Source organism: Parasteatoda tepidariorum, chromosome 4 (assembly GCF_982258835.1).
Source record: "Parasteatoda tepidariorum strain Cologne lab strain chromosome 4, Ptep-v5.0, whole genome shotgun sequence".
In the NCBI taxonomy this organism is placed as follows: Eukaryota; Metazoa; Arthropoda; class Arachnida; order Araneae; family Theridiidae; genus Parasteatoda; species Parasteatoda tepidariorum.
The window spans coordinates 50,172,040-50,197,488 of NC_141758.1; the positions used below are offsets into that span (position 1 = coordinate 50,172,040).

The 25,449-nt window shown below is 28.2% G+C and overlaps 1 protein-coding gene across 2 annotated transcripts; it reads right to left on the bottom strand.

Moving 5' to 3' along the window:
* Nucleotides 1-848: 848 nt before the first annotated feature.
* LOC107455318 (uncharacterized) lies at nucleotides 849-21,350 on the bottom strand. 2 transcript variants are annotated; one of them, XM_016072832.3, is made up of 4 exons: nucleotides 21,198-21,350; nucleotides 17,672-17,783; nucleotides 12,411-12,477; nucleotides 849-1,042 (listed from the first exon to the last, which is right to left on the bottom strand). In XM_016072832.3, the coding sequence occupies exons 1-4, from the start codon at nucleotides 21,223-21,225 to the stop codon at nucleotides 860-862; spliced, it is 390 nt and encodes a 129-aa protein (XP_015928318.1). In that variant the 5' UTR covers nucleotides 21,226-21,350; the 3' UTR covers nucleotides 849-859. The 2 variants fall into 2 exon arrangements, with proteins under 2 accessions (XP_015928318.1, XP_042899524.1); XM_043043590.3 differs by having other exon boundaries at nucleotides 21,207-21,317.
* Between the last annotated feature and the right edge of the window lie 4,099 nt (nucleotides 21,351-25,449).

Genomic DNA, 25,449 nt, shown 5'->3' on the forward strand with positions numbered 1-25,449 from the left:
TAAAAATAACTGAAATATTAACTAAACAATGGATTATTTATTAGATATAATTATAGGTTTCCAAAGTCAGAACTGGTTAAAATCAGTCCCGACTCTGAGAACCCCTATAACCCTTCCATGGGACCCTAGGGACACCATTTATGAAGCACTTTAATTAACATATATTTAAATCTTATTAATAGATTATTCATGTAACATATCATCTTAGATGATAATTCCATAATTATAAAACAATATCTTATAAAATGTTGGTGTTCCATAAATGACATGAATTAGATTAGATACCAAATGAAAATTATAAATGTCCTACAGAGTTGATGTTTACTTTGGCATCCATCTTTCGACTTTTAATACCATGGTCAATGTCATTTACAAAAAAGATCTCATTATCAGCACATTATTTGTTAAACTTTTTACATTGGTTTTTATGTGATAATTTTTTAAAATTCAAAATGAGCATTTTTAAAAGTTGCTATTTAAATTCAAATTTCATAATAAAAAGCACATAAGTTTTAGCTGTGATTTGACTACTAAATATTTTTCAATGTGTTGAGACTATTAGTGTTCCAATTCATTTGAAACATTAGCTATAACAAATACAAGGGTCTGTCCTGGGCAAATTTACTACCGTTTAGCGGTGCCTTCACAAAATGCTTTTTCTTAAAATTTTATTTCTGTATCCCGTAAGAAACGATAAATCCATATTTTTGTGTTGATTTTTAATATAATTTTTAATTTTCACAAATTATGTCTAAATTTTCAGAAAATGGGTACCTCTCAGAAAAACCTAGACAGACCCCTGCAAATAGTTTGTTGACTTCTTCACATATAATGAAAATAACATAAACTTTTACTAATATCATCTATTTATTGAATCTGATCCTACAGTCCTTTCAATTTTTTCTAATAATATTTCCATTCGGCCCTTCATAACAGGTTGACCCCATTTGGTTCTTTGAGATAATTTTTTCATATTAAGCCTTTTCTTCTGCTCATATTTTTTCCTCGCTTCTTCTCTTTCTTTCCTTTTAGCTTCTATAGCCTATGAAGCAAAAAATACCATAGTTAGTTCAAAATATTTAATACTATGCTCATAATCATGAGGTTGTCTATTATGGCAGGTAGGTAATTCTAAAAATTCAGTCATGGAAAATCTGGTGATCTTTTCCAAAGGATATTTTTCCCCTCTGTACATAGATAATTTCAAATAGCAATTTGCTATGGGTATAAAAAAAAAAAAATATCACTAAAAACTGAAGAGTATTGTAGTTGCACTACTAAAGAAGTATCATAAGAATGTTTACAATAATCTTTAAAATAAATAATAATAATAGTTAATAAAAGGTTTTTACATTTTTGAATTATAATAAAAAACAAATTATAATTGACGGAGCGCATATTTATTTATAAAATTATACATTAGTAACAAGTAATTTAGTAAACTTCTCCTATTTTGTCAGTTTTCAGAATATCATTTGACGAATAAATTTATTTTATTTCATAAAAACTTTTTTTAAATTTAAGATTAAAAATATATTTAACTTTATTAAGTTCAAAATGCATTTCACAGCCATTAACAATTTTTCTTTAAATTTCATTTATAATATTTATTTAGTTAAGAAACTGTAAATAATTTAAAGCAATGATAGGTTTTAATTTAATATTAATGTAGAAAAAAATTAAATTAAAAAAATTTCAAGCAACTTCATTTACAAGTATTTGTTTTTGGTATTTGTAGTCTATGAAAGGACCCATATTTTCTAAAGTTGATCTAAAAAAGCAGGATCATAAAAATATTTAAAACCATGTTTTACTTCTATGCAAATGACTATGTTTTGAGGGGTAAATTTAAGAAAGATTATATACTACCTCTTTGAAACTTCTATAGTAAAAGTGTTTGAGATGTTTTGACACTATATGTACTCTTATTTCAAGGTATGATAGATATTTGTCAAATTTACTCTTATTGATTAAGGTGAGCTGAAAGTAGTATTATTTCATTTTCAATATCATATAATGTTATTGAAAGGAAAAAATTGTCTTTATTGTTCTGTAATGTTGCACACTACAGAATTATTAAAGATAAGGAAATGTGCATTTTAAAACACCAATTTAATCCCTTGACAATGGACCTACTCATAATTTTTTACATTCAACCCTGTTTCAAACCCTGCCATCAGTCATATTTTTGTGCACCTCGTAATACACCTCATGATTTCTTAGAGGTTTGAAAACCACTGGTTGTGCCGAGCAGCAGCAAATGTTTACATTAATATTGTATACATTGCAACAAACATTGATTGAAATTATGACATATATAACAGAAAATGTAAATGAGTTTTAATATATAATAAAGGTACAGATTTTTTTTTCCTATAGAAAACTGAAATTTATATTCCATGGTAAGTATAGAAATTTAAAGTTATATTTTTAGTCCTAAAAAAGGTATTTAGTAACATTTGAGGTATTTATTACACTAAAACTTATACATCATTTGAATTTGCTGCTTTTTATGCAATTAGAATTAATATTTGTTATAATGTTACCAATATAAAAACCAAAATTAGCATAAACTTTTTATTACGGAAAAACATTACATATCATTATAAATTGTAGGTAGAAGTTCACGAAAATCTAATTGTAATGGTGGAATTTTAAATGAAGTAAAAGAATAAATAAAAATAATAAATTACCCCAGTCAGATAATGGAATATAGCAATTTAAATGGCTTTAAACCAAATTATTAGTCAATTTTTTTTTAAAAATAAAAATTTATTTTAAAAAACAAAGATTATGAAACTTAACTTAAAATGTTCAAAAAATGATAGGTACTTCAATTCTAACTTGATACATCGCTATAGTAATCAAACTTAGTAATTGGATCCTGAGGCCTCAAAAATATTATGATTAGGTAAATTATTTAATAATATTATTGTCACAAATTAAATACAAAAAAGTCATGCCAGTGATATCATCCAAACCCATTAAAAGTGGGCACATATGTCTTAATGTTGCTACAGGCAAACTACATTACAACACCAGGTGCTGAAATCTAAGTCTCATACAAGGGTAAAATAAGAGGAGAAAAGATCATTTTGGGGCAGCTATATTACGAGCTCAAGCATAGCAGTAAATCAATTCTCTTGCACTACAAATAATTTAAGAAGCCATTAAATTCCAAGAAACTCAAAAGGTAAGATATAAATTGATTTAAAAACAAGAAATTGGAAATAACAGTTGACATGTGTCAGGAGCCAGATAATAAGAAGTAGAAAATATTGCCAACTGCTTTTCAATGCAATGGTAATTTCTACAAACATATTGAAAGTTAAGCCACAATTAACTTCTTTTCTTCCATTTTTTATGATACATACATTATTTCGAAGTAAAAGTTTTTAAATTGTTTGTATTCTCATGTTGGAAAAGATACGCTGATGATACGTTTAGCTTAGTTAGACAGTGATACTGATTTTGAAGAGTTACTTTCTGTTGTCTACTCAATTGACTCCATCATTCATGCGCAAATTAATTTAGAAGCTTTAAACATAGAAATTAATTTTACATGTTCTTATAACTAAATACCTGATCATTTCCCCACATCTGTTAATCGTAAACTCTTTGCTACCTCATGCCAATTCTAATCACTTTAATCCTTTGACGGTTAGGGAAATGAGCAGTTTTCATTTAATTAATTCGAGCAGTATTACAAGCAAACAGTAGTCGAAAGTGGCAGCTGTTTCCCCCCGCCGTTCTTCCGAAAATGTCTCACTTCTCTGGCAATGCCTCATGCGTTTTAAAACTTTCTTAAAGTATTTGTAGTACATTTATGTACTTTAAAATAATTAATAAATGAAAATTATCAATAGTAAATTATAAATGATTATAATCAATGATATAAATAATTATAAATATAAGACAAATATTAAATTACAACTAATGTAGAACTTTATGAAGCATTTAAATACAGTAATTACCTAAATACTCTGAACAAAGTCTTCATCAGACTCAAAACTTCATAAGCTTTCTCCATCACAATCATCATCATAATTAGCTAACTTTCGCTTTTCAGCCATTTTACTTTACAAACGCGCCAAAATACACTTGAAAAGAACAAGGTAAAAAAATTAATTCCCCCTTCATTATGAAAAGAAATTTAAGGAACCGGTACTGCCATCTGTAGGCAGTAAAACTAACTACGCTTCATGAGTAGGATTCATTTTTAACATAATCAATGCAGAATAATAATGGCGAACAAGCTCAGCGCGCATTGGGGGGAAATTTCACTATGGGAGTAGTGCTCGTTACTAACCATAACGGTCGAAATCTTGCTCTCGAGCGAAACTCGTTTGATTGCGAGCCGAACTCGCTCATAACCGCCAAAGGGTTAATTGTCAGAAAATTTCTGCATTTCAAACTTTTGTTTCCTATGCACTAAATCTTTAAACATAATTTCCTGCACTTACTTTCTTGCTGCTTATCGTGTATTTAACCAAACTCACTTCTTTTGATCCTTGCAGAGAATTTGTTACTTTAGTGTTTTTTTCCCAGTTTGCTAATATCCTCTCCTATTTTTAGTTTTAAAGTCATCTTTAGCTCAATTAAGAAAATCATATTAAAATCTCTAAAGATCCTAGTTTTGACAATTGATGGGATATTTACCACATTACTTGTCAGTGTCTATGCTACATTGAACAAACTAGACGAACATTAAAATTTAGACTTAGAGAACACAATAGTCATGTCAGTTACCAATAATACGAGAAATTTGTGAATATATAGAATTTCAAAATTATTTCTACCCCAGTCACATCAGCTAATCTTGAAATCCAGGAATTTTGTTTTATTCACATGAATTCTGATGTTCATGACGACACTGCCACCTCTCCATAGCAAAGGAAATGCATTTTAGTAGCTGCTGTGATTTTTGAAATTTTGTTTCTCACACCTATTTTCCCATTTTACATCTCAAATCACTTGTGCTCATTGCAAATCAAGTCTGGCAATAAAGTCTTCATTCAAGCAAAAAAAAAAGTTATTAAATTTCAGTGTAACAGGATTAGGTTATAAAATATCTAAATAAATAAATCTTTTGAAGTTTCGTCATCACTGTTTGAACAGATGCATAACTGAGAATTCCTAACCTAATTCTCAGTTCCTAATTAAACTTTGATTAAATTATAGTACAGAGTCATATACATTAATTTCTATTAAAGTTAGAAACATAAAGGAAACAATAGCCTAAACTTTTCTCGTAAGTTGACATAATAAAATTCAAAGGATTTAATTTTTTTTTGTTTCAGTCATTTATAGGCGCAACTGCATTTTCAAGCAAACTATTATTAAAATTCTTTCAATGGGACTGGGGAACACTTTTTGGTATCTACACTTTTGAATTTTTATAAGTTCAAAAATTAACTTTTTGATGATAGAATAGGATTGTCTGTAGTCTCATTAAATAAAATGGGAACATGTACAATAAAAACGAGTTACATGACAATGCATTGGTCACTGATGCTATAACACCAGCAAGAATCTTATCTTTATGATTAAGTAAAAGCTTCCATGCAGTGTTAATAAAAATTAACTTATAAAAATTGATAAGGTTTGTCCCTTCTTAAGTAACAAAGCCATCTAATGACATTGGATTGGTAATATACGATTCACAAAATAAATGTAAAGCCATATTTTTACCATCATGTTTCAATATACATTTGCTATGCACAAATAAAAAAAAAAAGGAATTAAAACTTAAAGATATCTATAACTGCAATAGATCATTTACTTGAAAAGAATAGTTATAACTTAAACTATTTTTTATTTATTAGATATTTAAGCTAAATCAATGATAATACCCTTCAATAAAATAACGTTTATAAAAATTAAAGTTAGATTTTTTTCATATGTTTTATAAGCAATAAGAAAAAAAATTATTTGGTATCTTGCATAGTTAATAAAAGAAAACTATTGATATGAATTGTATTTTTGAAGGTAGTTGGATGAGAAACATACATTACCTTCTTACATTGTAGAAATGTAGCATTCTATTTAAGTAAAAATTGGCAATGCTCTATAAAAATTTAAACAAAATCAAGCAAAGTATTTTACCACCAGGCCATTTCACCATTAAACAAGTTAAAACTTAGCTAGAATATAAACTGCGCTTAATTATTTCAAATGTGCTTTCCTCAGAAATGACTGGCCCATATATTTCACTTTTAAAATTACAGTTAAGACATACTTCTAATACACGAAATTTCATCCTACAACGAATTGTGAGGGCGAGCGACCCCATTGACATATCTAAACATGACAATAGTAGGCCTCAAAATATGCCACAGAAAAATAAATAATTATAAAAATAGACAATATTTTTTAACCAGAGTATACACATGCCTGACTACGTATAAAAAGAGTAAATGACAAACTAATTAAAGTACATTTAACTCAACTTAGCTATAATAAAAGCTGAATCACAAATGAATTTTAAAATATACTATTTCTCATTTATTTTATTCACAGCAAAAAGAAAATCAAGCACTTTTTACCGTAATTTTATTAATGGAGTACAAACCAAGTCTTAATAGTTTGACATAAATATATAGAAAACTTGTTATAGCACTGTTGTACTATTAAAAAAAAAAGTTTATTTTTTTCAATACTGATATTTAATTAAACTTGCAATTCACTTCAAGATTTTGTTAATCAATTAATTTTAAAATAGGATTTCAATAATCTTGAAATGAAAACACAGTAAATATGTCCCTTAACATTTTTGTACAAAATTAATTTAGAAGATGTTCCCTCGATTGATAATTTAAAACTTCTATGATAAGATTACAGTATTATAAACTGGAATTGTTCATTTTTAAAATCAGACGAAAAAGACAAAACAATAAGTGTGAAATTACAAAAGTCTACTCTAAAAGATTTATTACTGAAACCCCTGAATTCCTTACCCTAAAAACTTGATAATGCAAAATTGTTGAGAATATTTTTCATGAAATGACTGAATTCTCAAAAAGTTTGAAACAATGAAAAAAGATGTAAAATCCAAATTTTTTGATTATTCAAACTAATAAAATTCGAATTTGTATTCATAGACAGTGTGAGTAGCTAAATGTTTCAACAAAAATTAAAGACCTTTTAAGTACTTTTGAAGCACTCAAAAAATATTTTTAAGCACTACTTACATTAAACACAAAGGAAAATTATTTTCAAAGACTTTACATAATTCTGGATAAAATAACTAGTTTCTGACAAAGAACTCTTTTCATAATTATATTAACCAATATAAAAAGATAGAGAGATTTTTTGGTTTGAATTTCAGAGGGTGGAAAATGACATGCAGACTCGCAAGAATTTCATCAAACATGTAAAATGATTGGCTCCTTCATACGCTATGGATCGACGGTACGACGAAATAAATAGTGAAATCATTAATCAGAACAATGTAAAAAGCACGCTTTTATAAGGCTCCAATATTCATAATAAATTGAGAAAATTGATATGGCAAAGAAAAATAAATCACGTTTTTGAAAAGGGAAAATTAAACTTTTTAAAAACACCCAATGAAAAAAGCACCTTTAAGGGCTTTTAAAAAACAAATATTGAAAATAAGCACTTTTCAAAAACGCTACGCACCATGATAGAATATGGGATTCTCAGCCCTGCAAGTATCCTAACAGGGTTCTTCGTAGGTAAGTGATAAAGTTTGAAAAATTGAAAAGCATAATTTTTATCAATCGAAATTAATGAAATAATTATTAATATTTACGTCCTCTGTTTTATTTTGAATTCAGTCAAAATAGGAATTAAAAGTGAATATTAACTTAATAAAATTATGAGAAATAGTGCAAGAAAAAAACCGCTTGTTGTTTAAGTATATAATGTAAGAAAGATTCTATTTTTGAATAAGAAAATAATTTGTCGAAAATTGAAAACCTAGATAACAGCATGTGACAAACAAACAGTTGAGAGGGTTAAAAATAGACACATAGCAGGATGTTTTATTTGAATTAATGTTGAGGCCCACTAGTGAAGATATTAACATTGATAATAAACTTTATTTCCTTAAACTAACAACTTTATTTCAATGGAATTTGGATTTCTGACCCTTATGATACTGTTACCTGATAAAAAGTGCACCACGACTTTATAGACCTAAAATCTGAAGAGTATAGTTTAATGGCTCTGGCAAGAAAAGGTGAAATTCAGAACTACATAAAGCTATTTGTACTTTTAGTATATGGATCAAATTTTTTTTTCTTTCCTTTCTTAGAATTAGATTATCCAAGGATAAACATACAAAATAAATGCATTTTAAGATATCATTGATAGAAAACACTTTGAATTGTAATAAAATAAGAAAGAAATGTATAAAAAATTCTATAAACTTGTTCCCAGATGACTATCGTTGAAAGAGTTATTGATTACAATGAAGTTGAATTATGAACATTTTTTTAATAAACTTCCCTTGTGAGAAAAAAAAAATATTGAATGTTATTTAAAAAAAATGCTCAAAGTTAAATCCTGCAGATATTTTTAGAAGTTGAAATAATGTTAGAAGGCAATTTTGATGCCTTTAGCTAAGTTGAAATTTATGGAGAAAAAAACAATTTGAATTTTCAGAAAATAAAAAGAATAATAATGTAGCTAATAAAATAATTTTATAAAACTTCCTATAATCTCATAAAATCCCCAATGGTAATACTTTAATAAATAACGATTCTCACAGGGGTGAATTGAAAGGGAAAAAAGGGGACATCTCTTTTTAGAAAAGCAGTCTTATTCAAAGCGTATTTATGAACACAAAATTTTAGCTGTATCAATATATACTTTTAACCATTAAAATGGTAAATTCTCAGCAATTCACAAAATCTGACAAAAGTGTATAAATATAATCACAAATAGTTGAGAACTGACAAAGAAACAATACTCATAAATATGAATAATTTAATTAGAATAGGACTTTGACACAAGAGGGACTTCACCAGCAAGTGTGCATGCTGAAAGGGAGTGAAAAAACCAGTCAGACTAAAGTTTAATCCCGAATTATTAGTGTACACTAAGATAAAATGCCCAGTATAAGTGAAATCATGCATGTAAAATTTGTATTTCTTACGTTGCAATCTTTCAATGCAAACTCAAGACAAAAATTTCTTAAAAATGGCAACATTTGTAAATCTCGCCAGCAAATTTTCTCTTGTTTTTTATGAGAAAAGATCTAATAATTCCATATATCGATATGGCAGCCTATAAAGTTCCATCATTCTAATTCCTTGTCTTTAAAAAGGGGATATTATTTAAAATTAATCGTACAAAATCAATTTAATCTAATACTATACTAGATCATAGCTTTAATTTCATGAATCCATGCATCTTTGCTGATACTTTAACACAGTTGCTGATACTTTAGTAATTAATTTAACACAGTACTAATGAATTTCATGGATACCAGAAAATAAGAATCACGCTAAGAATTGATGGTCAAAAGAATATTTTCAGGCATTTCAAAAAATGCCTTTCTTGGTGATATTCATTCTGCAATAATCTTTAGTAATGCAGGTAGAAATCTAGTTTTTTTAAAAAAATTATGCTATAAGATTCTTGAATGCCATACTAACAAATGGCTGAGTTATAATATCCAACTATGTGTTGCTGTATACTATCTTAAGGATTTAAAACAATTAAGTTCCATGTGGGGATATTGTTGAGACATATAGTCATAAGTTTTAAGAGGATTTTGCATAGGATTATGGTTTCCATGAACTATAATGTTAACTTTATTCGAGCTTAATAGCTCATGCACAAATTTTTTCCCACAAATCATCTTGCACCTAAGGGGTAGAAAATCAAGTTAGCATTACACTTAATGCAAGATAAATGGTATACAAAAGCTTCCTTTTATTAGCTGTCTTTAATTCCTAAAATGACTTTTTTTGTTGTTGATGTTTTTAAGACATGTTTACTAAAATATATTAGTTTCAAATTCCAGTAAACATTTTGTAGAGATAACAATGAACTGCAGTTAATCTTAATTCATTTGTATTTAACAAACAAAATATAAAGGATGTCAAATAGATAACTCAAGTTGTTTTTTTTAATACTGTTTTTACAATCTGTATTAACCATGGGTCCCTCCCAATCATCATATTGACACGTTAATCATTTCAAATTACCTCTCTCTGATCCTTTTAAATAATTTTTTTTTAAGGCTACAGATACTTTAATTATTTTAATTTTCCGTTATTCTTCTTTTCTCATATGTTTCTGAATAGTGCAATATTTTTTATGATAAGTAATATTTGTTGGAATAGCCAATACAATAAGAATTGAATGCTTAAGCATTTGAGATTTTTCATTCAGGTTAGACACACATCAGTCATAGCGGGTTCTTATTTGTTATCTTTTAAAAGATTTTGTTGAGATGAAAAGCTGGGGAGAATATTGTGATTTGCAACAAGTCTTCCCTTGCAACAAACTGTTCCTCACTATGATTCAAGATAAGTACCTTACAAGTTACTGAAATTTCTGCAAGATAACAGAACAATACAGAGAAACATCCTGCATGCATGGAAATGTTTGCAATTTTCTCCAAAATCACTATTAAAGAATGGTCGCCTAAGCAATTTAAAAATATAGCTTACCAATATATTGCCATTTTTTTAAGCATATCACCTTAAAGAATGCAGGAAGTACTTAACACTATGCACAAGTCTTCTGCTCAATTTCAAGGCATTTTGAAATTCATTAATTAATAGGCAACAATAAAAATACACCGAACAAAAATAACACTCAGAAATTATATAATGTAAACAAAATGAAATATTTCTAATAATAATAAAAACTCAACCATGAAAAAAATTATGTTCACATTGGTAGCAGCAAGAGAAAATGAATCAGCCAGCGTCGAGGAAGCATACATGCGCCCACTTAAAAATAACTTTTATCAAATCACACAACCTTTATCATATTCCTTTATTCATATTTAATATTCCAATGAGAAATTTTTTTAATTCAGCCCCCTCTCAACCTCTAGTTGCAATTTTTTTTTAAAACTCAAAATAGATTAAATTCTAGAAATTTAAAATTATTTTTGATTTTGAAAAATATTTTATATCAAATTTTTTTTATTTTCATTTTACGCTACTATAATATCATATTCAAGTATCAGTTAAAATAAGAATATTAATAATATCTAAGCAATAAAAACCTTTGAATAAGACCTAGGGGAAAAAAAACTACCATCTTAAAAATAAGCTTCCTTAGATTGTTTACAAGTCATTGAAAAACTTTAGAAGTAATGAATATTTTGAAATAATTTTCACACATAAAAAGCTATATATATACAAAGTACAAGGTTATTCATGATCCAACTGGGGTTTCAAAAAATTATAACATAAAAAAAAAACTAAAACAAATGCTGTAAAATGAACTTAATACTAAATTTGTAAACTCAGAATAACTGGTATTAGTGTAACAGTTAAAAAAAAAAAACATTACATAAAGAAAGCTCATGTGTGTATGCGAAGATTACATACTTAATCTAGATGGCATTCTTTTACCATGGATCTGCAATACTCAGATTTATCACTGTGATTTTTCTAAGGTGCCTTGTTTTCTACACCCTACTCTAGTATTAGAGAAACCCAAGGAAATAATATTTAAATGATTTTAGGTTTGCTTTGTGAATAGAGTGAAACAAATTGATAAAGCACAAACAATGGCATGAAAACAGACATATTACAGCTTGAGTTCAATTAACATGAACCTCCCTTAGTGTCAATATACAGAGCATGTTTTAAAAAGAATATTTAAAAAAATTTCTTTTTAAGTTGACATATGAAAAACAAATATGTTTTTCGCTTAAAATGAAATAAACACGAAAAGCCATATAATAAATAATAACAAACTTCTGGAAAAAAAACTGATATGCAAACATATAATAAACATATTTCAGTGCTAAAAACATGTTCTAAAATTTTAGCATCTTTATAATTTATAGCATCTTTATAAATATGGATAAGAAAATTTATGCATTAACATCGAAATATAAAGAGGTGTAAATTTAAAAGCTCAGTTCAAGTACAAGACACTGACGAAACTAATTTTATTTTTTATAAAAAATACCTCATTAAATATTATTTTAACACTCAACCAAATATCTTTTTAACATAATTAATTTTCACATTATATTTCAGGGTTAATAAATATGTTTTTTAAAAAAGATATATTGTATATCTCGTGAGTACTGTTGATTTATAAATTCAGTTCAAGTACAAGACACTGGCAAAATCGATTTCGTAAATGATTCAGTAAACATTAGTATTATTTGCTAATTATAAGATATTTAATACAATCATACCATTAAATAATAATAACAATAAAAGAAGTAACATAAATTATCTTACTTTTTTCTTTTCCTCTCTAAAAGCTTTTCTGCGCTCATATTCACTCATCGCTCTCTGGAAAAAAGTTCTAAAAAATAAAATAAAATTATATTGTAGGCATGTAATGGATATCAATGCTTAACATTAAATAAATCTACTTTTAATATAAAATAATGCACTGTATGCAAGACTATCAAGTATAAAAGTTGTCAAAAATCTATCTAAAATTTAAAACCTGAATATTAAGACACAAAGAGTAAAAATTTCTGTCAGACTGAATTTAATAGCATCTACATTTATTTAGAACTCATTCAAGATTAAGAAATAAGAAATATCAAAATAATAAAAAAAGAAAAAAAATTATTGGAAGATAACTTTTTATTGAGTAATTCTAAGTTATCTTTGCATAATTTATTTTCATTTTGATGCTTTAAAAACTTATTTTCAGCATTTGAAACTGCATGGCTTAATCTAGGTTTGCTTGAACCCAGTATTTCGATACTTAAAATTTTAAATTATTTATGGAGGCAAAAGAGATTTTGTGTCGAAAAGTTTCTGCCGTGATATGGCGTCCACTTAATTCACATATAAAATGGAAGACAAGAAGAAACCATTTATGTAAAAATTTACAAAACATTTTAGGATTGTTTATGTTCTTGCAGCTTTAAAATGGATTGTAAATATATTGTCCTATGACAGGGATGAGAGTAGTCAGAAAGTAAAAAAGAGGAAATCCAAGACTGAATAATTAATTATATATATGTATATATATATATATACACACAAATTTAACAAAAAAGAGTGATTTTTAAACTTGTAAACCATGTGATCACAAATCCCGATGATTAATTTTATAATTGTATGAATACGAATCACATGCATGATTTTAAATTGAGAGAATATGAATCCCGATATGAGGTTTTTAAATCACGTGAATATGAAACTCTATATCAAATTTAAAAAATGCGAAAATACAAATCATGATGCGTAATTTTTAGATCACGTAAATAAGAATCACGATGCATAATTTTTAAAGCACGTATAAATAAAATCGATGTTTGATATTACAACCACAAAAACGAATCACGACATTCGATTTTAAGCTCGCGTGAATACAAATCGCCACATAAGGTTTTGAAAGCGTGTAAATACAAATAGCGATATTGGATTTCTAAAACTCGTAAAAAAGAATCGCAATGTACGATATTTAAATCGCCTGAATAAGAACTACAACGTTCAATTTTTAAATCAGGTAAATACGAAAATCAATGTTTGATAATAAAATAATAAAATCAAATGTTCAATCAATGTTTGATAATAAAATCGCATTATCAAAATCGATTTTAAAAATGCATAAATACAAAACGCGATTTTGGATTTTTAAATCTCATAAATAAGAATCATAATGTATGATATTTAAATAGCATAAATAAGAATCAAAATGAGCAACTTTGAAATCAGGTAAATACGAAAATCGATGATTAATATTAAAATCGCGTGAATAATTTCTAAAAGGCTTGTTTGTATTGTTTAGGCATAATAAATAAAAATTTACAAGATTAATTGAATGAGCAAATATTTTCACCGCAATTCCACCTCTATTTTTTTTTCTCGCTTGCTCACGTCAGGAAGCAACAATGTCTGAATTACGAAAATACGAGCTATCCAGCGGACAGATAAAAATACGGAAAATCTTATTTTCTGTGCGTAAAAGCGGAGAAAATAGCTAAAATAAGTAAAAATGTGGAAGGGTTAGCAGGTAGATATAGCGTGAATTCTCTGTTTATCTTTGAATTCTCTGTTTATCTTTGAAAACTGTAAATAAATATAATTATTTTATTTCAACGACTTAATTTTCTTTTAAAAAAAAAAAAGCGGGATATTTAATGAGGGAAAAAAAACGAAGCTTTTAGAGAATCAGAGTTTTTGATAAAAAGGCTGAAATTCGAGAGACAAAAGCGATAAAAGCAAAGATCCGCTAAAAAGCGGAAAAATCTCATCCCTGTATGAAGGTCAACCAGTTTTATCCCAAGGAAATGATTTTTAGAGAAACTTTAAAGGGAAGAATGAAGACTTCAATACTTTCACTCCGAGGAAAATTAAATTCCTCATAAAATATTTTATCTTGTTCAAAAAAAAAATTTCCGCTGAAATTAGAGGGAAAAATCTGAAGAAAAAGAAAGAAAAAAAACGGAAATCCACGAATCTGTGGAAGAATCACATCCCTGCTATGAGTAATATACTATAGCCCTTCTGAAATGACATGCAAAATAAGAATAAAGTAAAAATTTAATGCAGTTCTTTTTTAATATTGATATATCTGTAAAATGAGGTTAGTAAGTAAAATATTTTTTTGTGTGTGCAGAAAACATGATTGTAATGATTCATCCAAGTATTGAAAATATATGTTTAAATCTTAAAGTATATACAATACAGAAAGAAAATTATCTGAAATGAGTGTAAAGGGGCTGTTTAAAGAAAAAAATATTAAGTTTAAATTAAAATAATAATTAAATAAAAAAAAATTAAATATAAAAAATCATTAAATAAAAAAATAATTGAATAAAAGACTTGAGGTTAAAGAAAACATTTAGATTCCTTTATCTTATGGTGATTTTGTTTTTTAATATATGGGTACAAGTTAAATTATCACATAAAGAAATATTAGTAAACATACGGTAAGCGAAGATAAGAGACAACACATTTCAATTAAAGCTAGTAATATGTTACAAAAGGTTAAAATGAAATTGAGAAAATTAGCATCAATGGAACAATTGTAACGATTTGTCCACAATCATTGCTGTTAGCAATTGTAAGAAAATGAGTGATAAGTTAGCAATGCTTTAAAAAAAATAATTCACCAGCTTCATTGGATGGGAGTACAAAAACTTTCAGAAAAAGAGACAATAAAATCGATTATTGAATTATAAACACCTAATATTTGGAGAATTTAATAAGGTAAGAAATATTAAAACATTTTGTCAAAAGAAAAAAAATACCCTTAAAGCATCGGAACAAACTTGAATAATAAATGGATTCAGCTCATGGACTAGGAAAAAAAAACCTAATAAACAGAAACAATATTCTAACCTCTTCTTCCATCTCCACCACAATCTTTGCCCCTTTCTTAAACTGCATAGTCCCATAGTCTCTAAACAGGTGATTCATTTAGCAACCATGGGAAAGTTTTATGTGGCATTCTAGTTTCAAAGAGTTGTAACAGAGCAAATTTTAATGCAAGCAAAGCATTACTAAGTTGATGATATTTCAACCTCTTTAACGATAAATTTCCGTTAAAAAAAAGTGGGTGTAACAAATGGTAAAATTATTTAAATTAAGAAAAAAATTTTAGCTTTTCTTTAAAACTCTGATTTTTTCAGGTTTCCATAAAAATTTCCCCTACTTTTCCAGGTTTTTTTCAGGGTGGCCACCCTGTTTGCATTAAGATAATTTTAAATAAGGTTGAAGATTTTTATGTTTAATAGATCAATTCACAAATTAACTTTATTGACTAAAGACAGTAACATATCTGAAATAATTCAATATTATTGCTTTAAAATAATTTTCATACACAAAAACTTTTAATATTGATTATTTACAGAAAAAAATTTAAAATATCAAGAAATTCAAAATAAAATCATGAATTAACAAATGTATCACTTTTGGTTAGCTTTAGAGATTGTATAGTATTATAGTTTATAGAGAATTACAATTTATCAGGGGTGATTGTGAGCCCAAGTCAAAATTCCGGAAAATTTCTTGAGTTAAAAAAAAAGAAAAAACAGTTTACATTGAAAAAAATTTAAACAAGGTTTTTTTTCCCTTTTTCTCAATATTTCTTAGTTTACTTAAAATATATTTAAAATTTTACACATACCTATACCATTTACACATACCTATGATGACCTGGAGAAGTAATTAAAATTTACAAATATGTATTTCTTTCTTGAGTTTATGATTATAATAACTATTTACTTATAAAAAATTAATATTAATCATGAATATAAGCTTATAAAGTATCTCTCTGGCTCTCCCTTACAAACAAATAAAATAAACTGCGTTTTTAAGCTCCACCTTTGAAAATTTGATTTCCGTAAACTTTCGTGATCAATGATTTTTTTAAACATCTGGAGCTTCGATCTCCGGAAATCCGGATTTTTTCCGGAGCACAATCAGCCCTGATTTATAAAATTGCATTATAAAAATTTTCTACAGTATCAATACTTATCAACTAAACATAGCAACGTATACATATTGCAAATATTTAGACTTTGAAATAATTTTAAAATACAAATACTTAACAAAGATATAAGTTTAAGTATTTATTCTTTGCAGAAAAAAAATCATAATTATTAAGAGCATTAGATAAAAAAACAAACAAATTTATTATTTCTGTTTGCTTTAGAGATTGTAAGGGTAATGTGGATTATGGTGAATTATGTTTTATAGAATTATAATATATAGAATATTGTACTTAATGTTTCATGTAACAGTTGAATATCTTCTAGTTTAGGATTAGTTTGGTTTTAATTGTACAATGGATTAGGAGCTGTAAAAGCAGAAATACTTTATTTTAATAATTCAATAAATGAATAAATATTAAATGAATAGAACTTATATCATTTCGAATATTGAAATTAAATAAAATTGCCATATCACTTGAGATTAAGCTTATACTATGTATTTACAAAAACATAATTTAATATTTGAAAACCTTCTTTCAGTTTGCTGTTATTTTGATAAAAATTTTGTTAAAAATAAAAAAAACAAATAAATAAAACAGGGATACCAACTTTCTACATTTTGGGGGGAAATTTCTTCTAGTTGTAGTAAAATTTATGTTTTAATGTATGATTCTTTATTTAGCAAGCTTGATTTAAAATTATATTCCACATTACTGCATATGAATGCTCAAAAGTTCATATAAAAAGAATTTTGTTCTGGTTCTCTCCTGGTAAACTTTTAAAAATGTTTACAAATTTCACAAAAATTCTGAAAGATGTAGATTATGAATGTCTACAACTCTATAAAATAGTTTTCAAAAATAATAGTAGTTGGCAGCAATATAAATTACATGAACATTTCTAAAATGGACATACATTTTCATGGCCTTATATTAATATTGATACTATGAATGAAACTATTAATTAACAGTAATATTAACATTACTCTATCAAAATAATCAGTTATCAAAATATCAGATAACAAAATAATCTATTTATTTGATATTTACAATCTCAAAAAATTAATGCTTAAGTATTCGAGAACAAAACTTAACTTACTGTTGCTCATCTTGCTTATTTTCTCTGTTGTGTGACATATTTTTCGGCTTCTTGTCTTTCAGCATTTTCCTATAAGCTCTCATTATAGCATTCTTCTTCTTACCCCAAACAGCTATAATATAAAAACTAATTTTAATAAAATTTAAAACATAGATAAAAATTCAATAAGTACTCTTTTAAATAAAATTCCTAAGAAACTGAAGCAGTAAGATATTGGTTCATTTAATAAGAAAATAAACTTCTTTGATTTAAAAAAAAATATGCAGAAGGAAATAAAACTAGAGATGTTTCAAGCAAAAATAGATGCACATTCTCAAGACATGCCAGGCATGAATAAGAACTAACCAAAGTGATTTTAAATATAAAATGCAGTGTTCTCACTAAGCGTTTTCAGAAGGGTGAACCACTCTGCCAGCCCCGTGATCTCTGTAGATACGTCCTCTTTGTTCGCTTAGTAAAAATAAGTTGCCCATCTCTTTATATTCATATTCCATTATTAAAAAAAATCACTGTTTAAACAATAATTACACACTGGTAAAATTATCTGTGTTTGTATAGGTGCAGTTCCGATTACTATTACAAATATTTATTTTGTTAGATTACTCTCAACTTGTTAAAATTTTTAATAGCTTTAATTTTTAAAATTATTCGTTTAAATAAATAACTTTAACAAAAATACAGCTTTAAACATTTTCTCCTTATTCTCTCTATATCTCATAGCATTTTCTCATAATTTTCAGTTTAAAATACATAAAAATCTTTCAAATTGTTTAACAATTAATAACTATTTTAGTTTACTAGTTTTAAAATAAATTTATGCCTAGAGATTATCGATTAGCATGGCATTAATTATTTTTATAAACTAAAAATTTTTCTCTCATTCTGATAATGAGTAAGAATTATTTTTTGAAATATACATATAAAATAGTATAAGAGGGTAATTTAAAAAATTGCTGAAGATAAAATTCAGTTATTGCAGAACATTACACATTTTGATACATTTTTACGGTGTTGCACGAGTACTCTTTCATAACTTAGTGCCCTTTTTTGGTAGCCAGTCCCCATCCCTTTTTTATTCACAGGGAGAACTCTGCAAAATGTAAAGAGGCTACCAGAAAATAAAAAATAAAGGTGAGAAACAAAACTAGAAAAAATGCAGTGGCGGAATGTGAAACAAATATAAAGATGAAAAAATAGAACAAGAAAAACCATCGTGGATGAGAAAAGGAAATCAGGGTAAAATATATTTTCACATGCTGTCGTTTTACCACATACCTTGCCAGAGCAACTTGGCAATATCGTACAAACCAGACTCATTTTAAAATTTAGACTTCAGGTACATGATACATACGCATGTAATCAAGAATACGGCATATTTGTAATCAAGAATAATGTGCATTGCTGGAATCGTGTGCATAAATTCAATTTTAACAATGCCAAAATTATCACATCAGCTCATTTTGATGCCCTGGACTCGTTTCATTCGTATCTGATTCCCTTGTTAACGACATTAGTCTGTTACCACAACTTCATAGTACATGGAAATGCATTTTACCCTGATTTGTCCTCTAGGTCAGTGTTCCCCAACCCCCGGTCCGCGGACCGGTACCGGTCCGTAGATCAAATGGTATCGGGCCGCCTATTTCATTGAAACTAAATTTAAATTCCTAGATTTATACCCCAAATTAAAAATTAAAATTTTATTGATTTAAAATTCTATTGACTTAAATAAAAGGGGCCCCTGAAGGTAGTGGCATAAATTTTTTAATGTTTGTAATGCATCATTGTCTCCGATTACCCCCAGATGGAACCGTCTCATTGCAAAGAAACAAGCTCAGGGTTCTCATTGATTTAACGTTCTAGTAAGTTAAAATGTTAAATCCCTTTATATTTATTTTTTTGGTGTAACTGTATTTTATTTTGAAGGCATGTTTAAATATAATTAAATTAAAATTAATGAATCAAAATAATCTAAAATATAAGCAATCAGCGTCCCCCCCTCCCCAGCGGGCCGCGGTGAAATTTGCAAACGTTGACAGGTCCGCGGTGATAAAAAGGTTGGGGAACACTGCTCTAGGTGGTTTTTCCAGTTGTTATCATTATCTTTACTTATCATTTTTAGTTGTCACTTAACGTTTTATATTTAAAATCACTTTTTTTCTTCTTATTTATGCCAGACAAGTATTGAGTTTAAGTGGCTATTTTTGAGCGTTTGAAGCATGTCAACTTTGTTTCCAATCACAGATTTTTTAGTGAGATTTTTCTTTTTTAAACCAGGTAATATAAATTTTTAGCTACATTATGAAGATATCTTAATATATAGTAGCTAAAATTTGGCAAAAAAATTGTTTGATCTAATGTCTGTTACTATGGAATTGACAATTCCAGTCAACGATGTGATGTTTTAAAATCATCTGTTTTTTGTTTTCAAGTGTTTTGCTAATTTTCAAAAGAGCTGACCATTATTAGATTTACTTTTGCCTCTCTAGACTGTACATTTTTATTTCCAAGCATGGCATGCCTTATTCATTAATTTTTTATTTTCGAATTTGATATGAGTTATGAAATTTGGGTGAATTTCCAAACCAAAAGTGTACTCTTTGGCTTCATTTATATTGTTTTAGCCTATTTGAAGAGCAGCGATAACGTATGAACTGAATAAATCTCAAATATCTGTATACTATACCAAATGACAGTGAAAATTTCTTGTAATACAAAAACTATATATTTAGCTTAAAAATGATATTTTTTAAAAAGGAAAATTTATAAATAGATACCTGAAGCAAAATAGTTATAATTATAATGTCAAAATAGCCACATTTTAATTATTATCAGTCAGTGGCATTTCAAAAAAAAAAAAGAGTTATTATAATAACACTGTAGAATCAGATGACACACTTGAAGAGCAAAACTAGCAGACATGAAGGGACAAAAAGTACTAGCAAACAATAGGAACTTTTCGAGTTTTTCAAAAAAAAAAAAATGCTATTTTTTAAAAAGTATAACCAACATTACAGAAAAACCAAAGTTGTTTCATAGTGCTTTATCTTTAGCTTACAATATGATATAAAGTTGCAGCAATTTAAATGATTTTAAAACTTCTTTATAAGATATTTTATCGATCTTAAATAATACATAGCTTTCAAGATATACATTCAGGTCACAAAGTATATAAGCATTGAAAAAGTATCTGATAGAGTCTAAAGAGTGGTAATAATGCTTATTAATAACAATAATTAAAATCCACCATCGCCGAAATTGAGAGTTTTTTACAACTGATCAATGCCATAATTTAATAACAAATTTTTATTTTAATATATTAATAAATTATTAAGAATATAAAGATTTCAATTGAAATAAAAATTTTGTTTCAGGGTTCAACTATCTGTAAGAACAGTAACAGAATAATTTCTCAGAAAAAAACATTTCTCAAACGAAATTCAACAATCTTACTTTGAATTGAAAAAAAATACAGGACAGGGATAAAAGAGAAAGCTTTATAAAAAGTATACTTCTTGCGTAGTACCTTGCTTACCATCTTGACCCTTTGGCATTTTAATTATTTTATTACATAAAATTTACTTTGAACTGGAACTTCGCACTCGATTTGCATACATAAACATAAATACGCTCATAGCGACTTGTTTTTGTCAAAAAAAGTACCTTTGCGTCTTGGATGCGGCCTTTCTCATAGCATCCGATTTACCTCTCACATGAAATTTTGCGCATGTACGAAAAGTTCCTAGAAGCCGTTCACGCTATATTGATTTTCAAATCTGAAATTGTCATCGAGAAAAACGAAGAACCAAAACAGGATTCTCAATGTTAGTGAACTACTAGCTGCCAAACTAATTATCCCAGCAGCGTGTGCGAATGTTTAGAATTTAATGTAAGACACACAGCTTGCTTAAAAAAGTTGACGTTGAATCACATATACGAACCGTATGCAGTGGGAATGCTTCATAATGAGTTTTTCGTGGAAGAATATATTTTTGTCATTCTCCTTTGAAGACATTGGTTTTCATCTGCGGGATTTGTATGTAATGAGAATAACCCTTAAATGTACCTAAGGCTCCGTTTTCATTGCTAGCAAAGAGAATGGTCGTTTCTTCACTTCCTGTTCCACCTGTTTTGTTGCAATTCCCACATCTCCGATCATCATAGAGGATTAAGGGGAAATAAATTGGTGATATTTTTACTTTCGCGAAAAAATATAATTTACCAATGAGGTTTCATCAGCAATTGGAATCGAACCCAAAGAAGATCTGCTCACGCAGGTGTGAATTGCTTATGCGTGCGATCGCATCAGTTTCTGATTTGGATACAAAAATTCGCTAATGCGAATTTAGAGATGTAAATGAGACTCTGATATGAGTTTACTTTTGCTTTTTTTTTTTCAACCGTCGTTGAACAGCCGACCCAATTTTGGGTTTACGACTACTGGTGTTCAACTCTGTAGCCTTGAAATTTTGAACCAAACCAGAAGACAAGGAAACTTTCGATCAGTACCCCCTGAGCTACTTATTTGTTACGAGAACGTGGAGGACTTTGTGACTAGACAGATTTAACGTGTATCAGTCACCATTTACTACACTGGGAAACTTCGGCTGACGGGGATCGAAATCCAGACCGCTTGGACATGGGCCTAGTGCCCTAACAACCATATGAATTGTTACCCTATATGAATTTACTTGCAAAAAACTGACTAATCAGTTTCACGTTTGAATTTTCAATCTTGCATATGCGATTTTTTCCGAATGGGTCTCTTTTATTTCAAAGCGAAAAATATGTAGTTGTGAATTAAGAGATGTAAAAGCGAAACTCATTGTACTGTTTATAGCAATTAATGCATTCCATAATAAAACATGTGAAATGATTCTCAAGCAAACATTTTTTGTTGCAACTTAATACTGATAATAATTCGGTTTGTAAAATGGAAACCTTGTTGTATTTTGTAGATTTAAGTTTATCTGATGATTCTGATAAATATCTTGCTAAAGTCGTATATTCGAATAGTAGTTACAAAAAATGTTACTCGTTTGTCAACAACGTAATTTATTAAAAAAATTTTGTTTTTATGAAACACAAATTTTACTTTAACCACTTTGTCATAGTTACTATCAAAAATCGATTACGTTACATTCGACTACTAGTAGTAGTTTATTTACGTCGCACTACAGCTGCACAATGGGCTCTTGGCGACGGTCTGGGAAACATCCCTGAGGATGATCCGAAGACATGCCATCACAATTTTGAATCTCTGTAGAGGTGATGGCTCCCCCGCTTCGGTAGCCCGACGACTTGCACGCAAAGTCGAGCACTTTACTGTAGAACAGTTTAACGAGGACCAATACCGCATACCCTCGGTCCCTACACAGACTGATCCAAGTGGTCACCCACCCGCACACTGACCGCAGCCAGTGATGCTTGACTTCGGTGATCTGCTGGGAACCGTGTCTTAACGATCAGTCCACTGCAGGACTACGTTACATTTGAAGAACATCAGTAATGGGAATGCCAATTGCTATAGCCCTTAGCCTAACAAAATCTGTATATGTTATACAAGATCAAATGTATTCGCTGATTGAATCTACCTTGCGTTCAAAAGACGAAAAACAGTACGTATTTTTATTAGTCTTTCAAAAATACATAAAAAAAAGAAAGGAAAAAGAACTTCAAAATTTCGTAAGTCTCTAACTCCAAAACTAAGACGAAATTTTACTTTTAAATCAAATAATCAAAAATTTTTAAATCTTCATTTAAAAGAGTAAATGGCTGGAAAAAAAATTATAATTTTGCTGAAATTAGCTTTGTATTTACCTCGAGAAACAGTTAATTTTGAATTATTTAATTTGAAATTCAAGCAGAGTGAGGCCAGTTGCTCATCTTTAGACATAAATGTTTAAAGCAGCACATGAAAGAAAAAAGTAAATTTCTAGCTAATAGTTTTTGCTAACCTGAATTACGCTTTGCTTTAAAAAAAAGAAAAGAAAAAAAAAACTTTTACGTAAAATAACTATAAAACTAATGTACTATAAAGCTAAATAACTATAAAGCCAATTAAAGAAAAGAAAAGAAACAAGCTTTTGAGATGAATGTAGGAAGCTCCTAATACATTTAGAGTGATAAACGCAAAAACGAAAATAAATAAATAAATAAAGGAAACGGCAGAAGTGGTTAAGTTTTTTTTCTCTACTTAACTTATGAATTAAGAAAAGTGCATATATTACATACATTACGTAAGTAATGCGTATTCTTGTATAGTTACTTGCTAACAAGCAGGTTAAGTACTGAACAAAAGCAACCTGAAAAGTATAAGATTAAAAGTACTTGAAACACTTAAATTACTCGAGTTACTATATTAACTGGATATATATATTGGATATATTGCATAAATAGAATATCCACTGATTAATTATTTTTTTCAAACATAATATAATGTATAATATGATAAAATGTATAATTTAATATAAGGAAATTGTATTATATTAAAACAACTTCATAACAAAAAAACAAAAAAAAAAAAAAAAAAAAAAGAAAGAAAGAAATTACCTTCTTAATAAGAGAAAAGCAGCTTTTCTCTTCGTTTTTGTGATATTCATGTTCAGCACGACAAATTCATTCAAGATTGGATACTTTCCCCCTAAGAATTATTAATTGGCCATTAATATAGTGTATGTGGTATTTTGAAGAAGGATAGACAACCAAGACTTGAAAAGGAACTGTAGCTTTATTAATTTGATCGCGGTATCTACAATTCAGTAAAAAGGATCTATGTATATGTCGTGCAAGAAAAAGGAGAACAATATAATTTTTTTGAAATTTATTTGTATCATTTTAATTTCATGCACACAGAAAGGAAATAAAGAAATTGATCTTATGAAGATTCTACAAAAAATCAGACTGGAGACAACAAATGAAAACAGTATTACATATATCACATGCTCACAAGTTAAACAAACTTCGGTGGAAAAGAAACAAGAGAATAAACCTTTTGCACATCTATAGTATTTTTTTCAAACAAAGGTTTGTATTCCACATTTTGGACGGTTATTTGTAATAAAATCAACCAGTCAAAGGCCAGGCAGATGAGCCTTGACAGCTTCTTTAGCCTTTATACTGAAGGACATGGAAACAGGTATCGTACAAAACAACAAGAGCAACAAAGTAAACAAAGATGAGATTCAATGCATTTAGAGTGTTTTAAAAACTTTGCTGAACAGTAATGGTCATTTTCATGGAATGGCAGTGAGTTATACTTGAGCACGTTCATTTAAATTTTAAAAAAAATGTTCCTTATTCCAAATTGTTTGATGACAGGAACTTTTATTCAGTGCTAGAGACTTAATCCAACAAGTCAGATTCACCATCGTTTTAATCAGCTGTCAATGGATGCTCGCCTCTCGAATCTGAGCTTAGCGTAACATATGAGGTAGGCTAATTGAAAATTCCGGCTCTTTGCAAACGTTTCCAACATTTTAAAATGTGCCAGACTAATTGGAAAAGTTCTTAGCATTCTCTAGTCCAAAATATATTCTTTAGACTTATAACAATCAGCCTTTACACGTTTTGGAAATGTGAGGAGAATCGCTCAATCAGACTGAATTTTCTAAGGCTTAATGCAATAAACCAGCAATAGGTCTTTACTACTCTCGGCCTACTGAAAACTGCCTGAAATAAATCAGGCTGATTGAATATTGCATAGTATGTTTTATAATTAGTCTAAAGGTATGCAATAAGCTTAAAAAGTATAAAATAGATTAAAAAATGCTAGATAC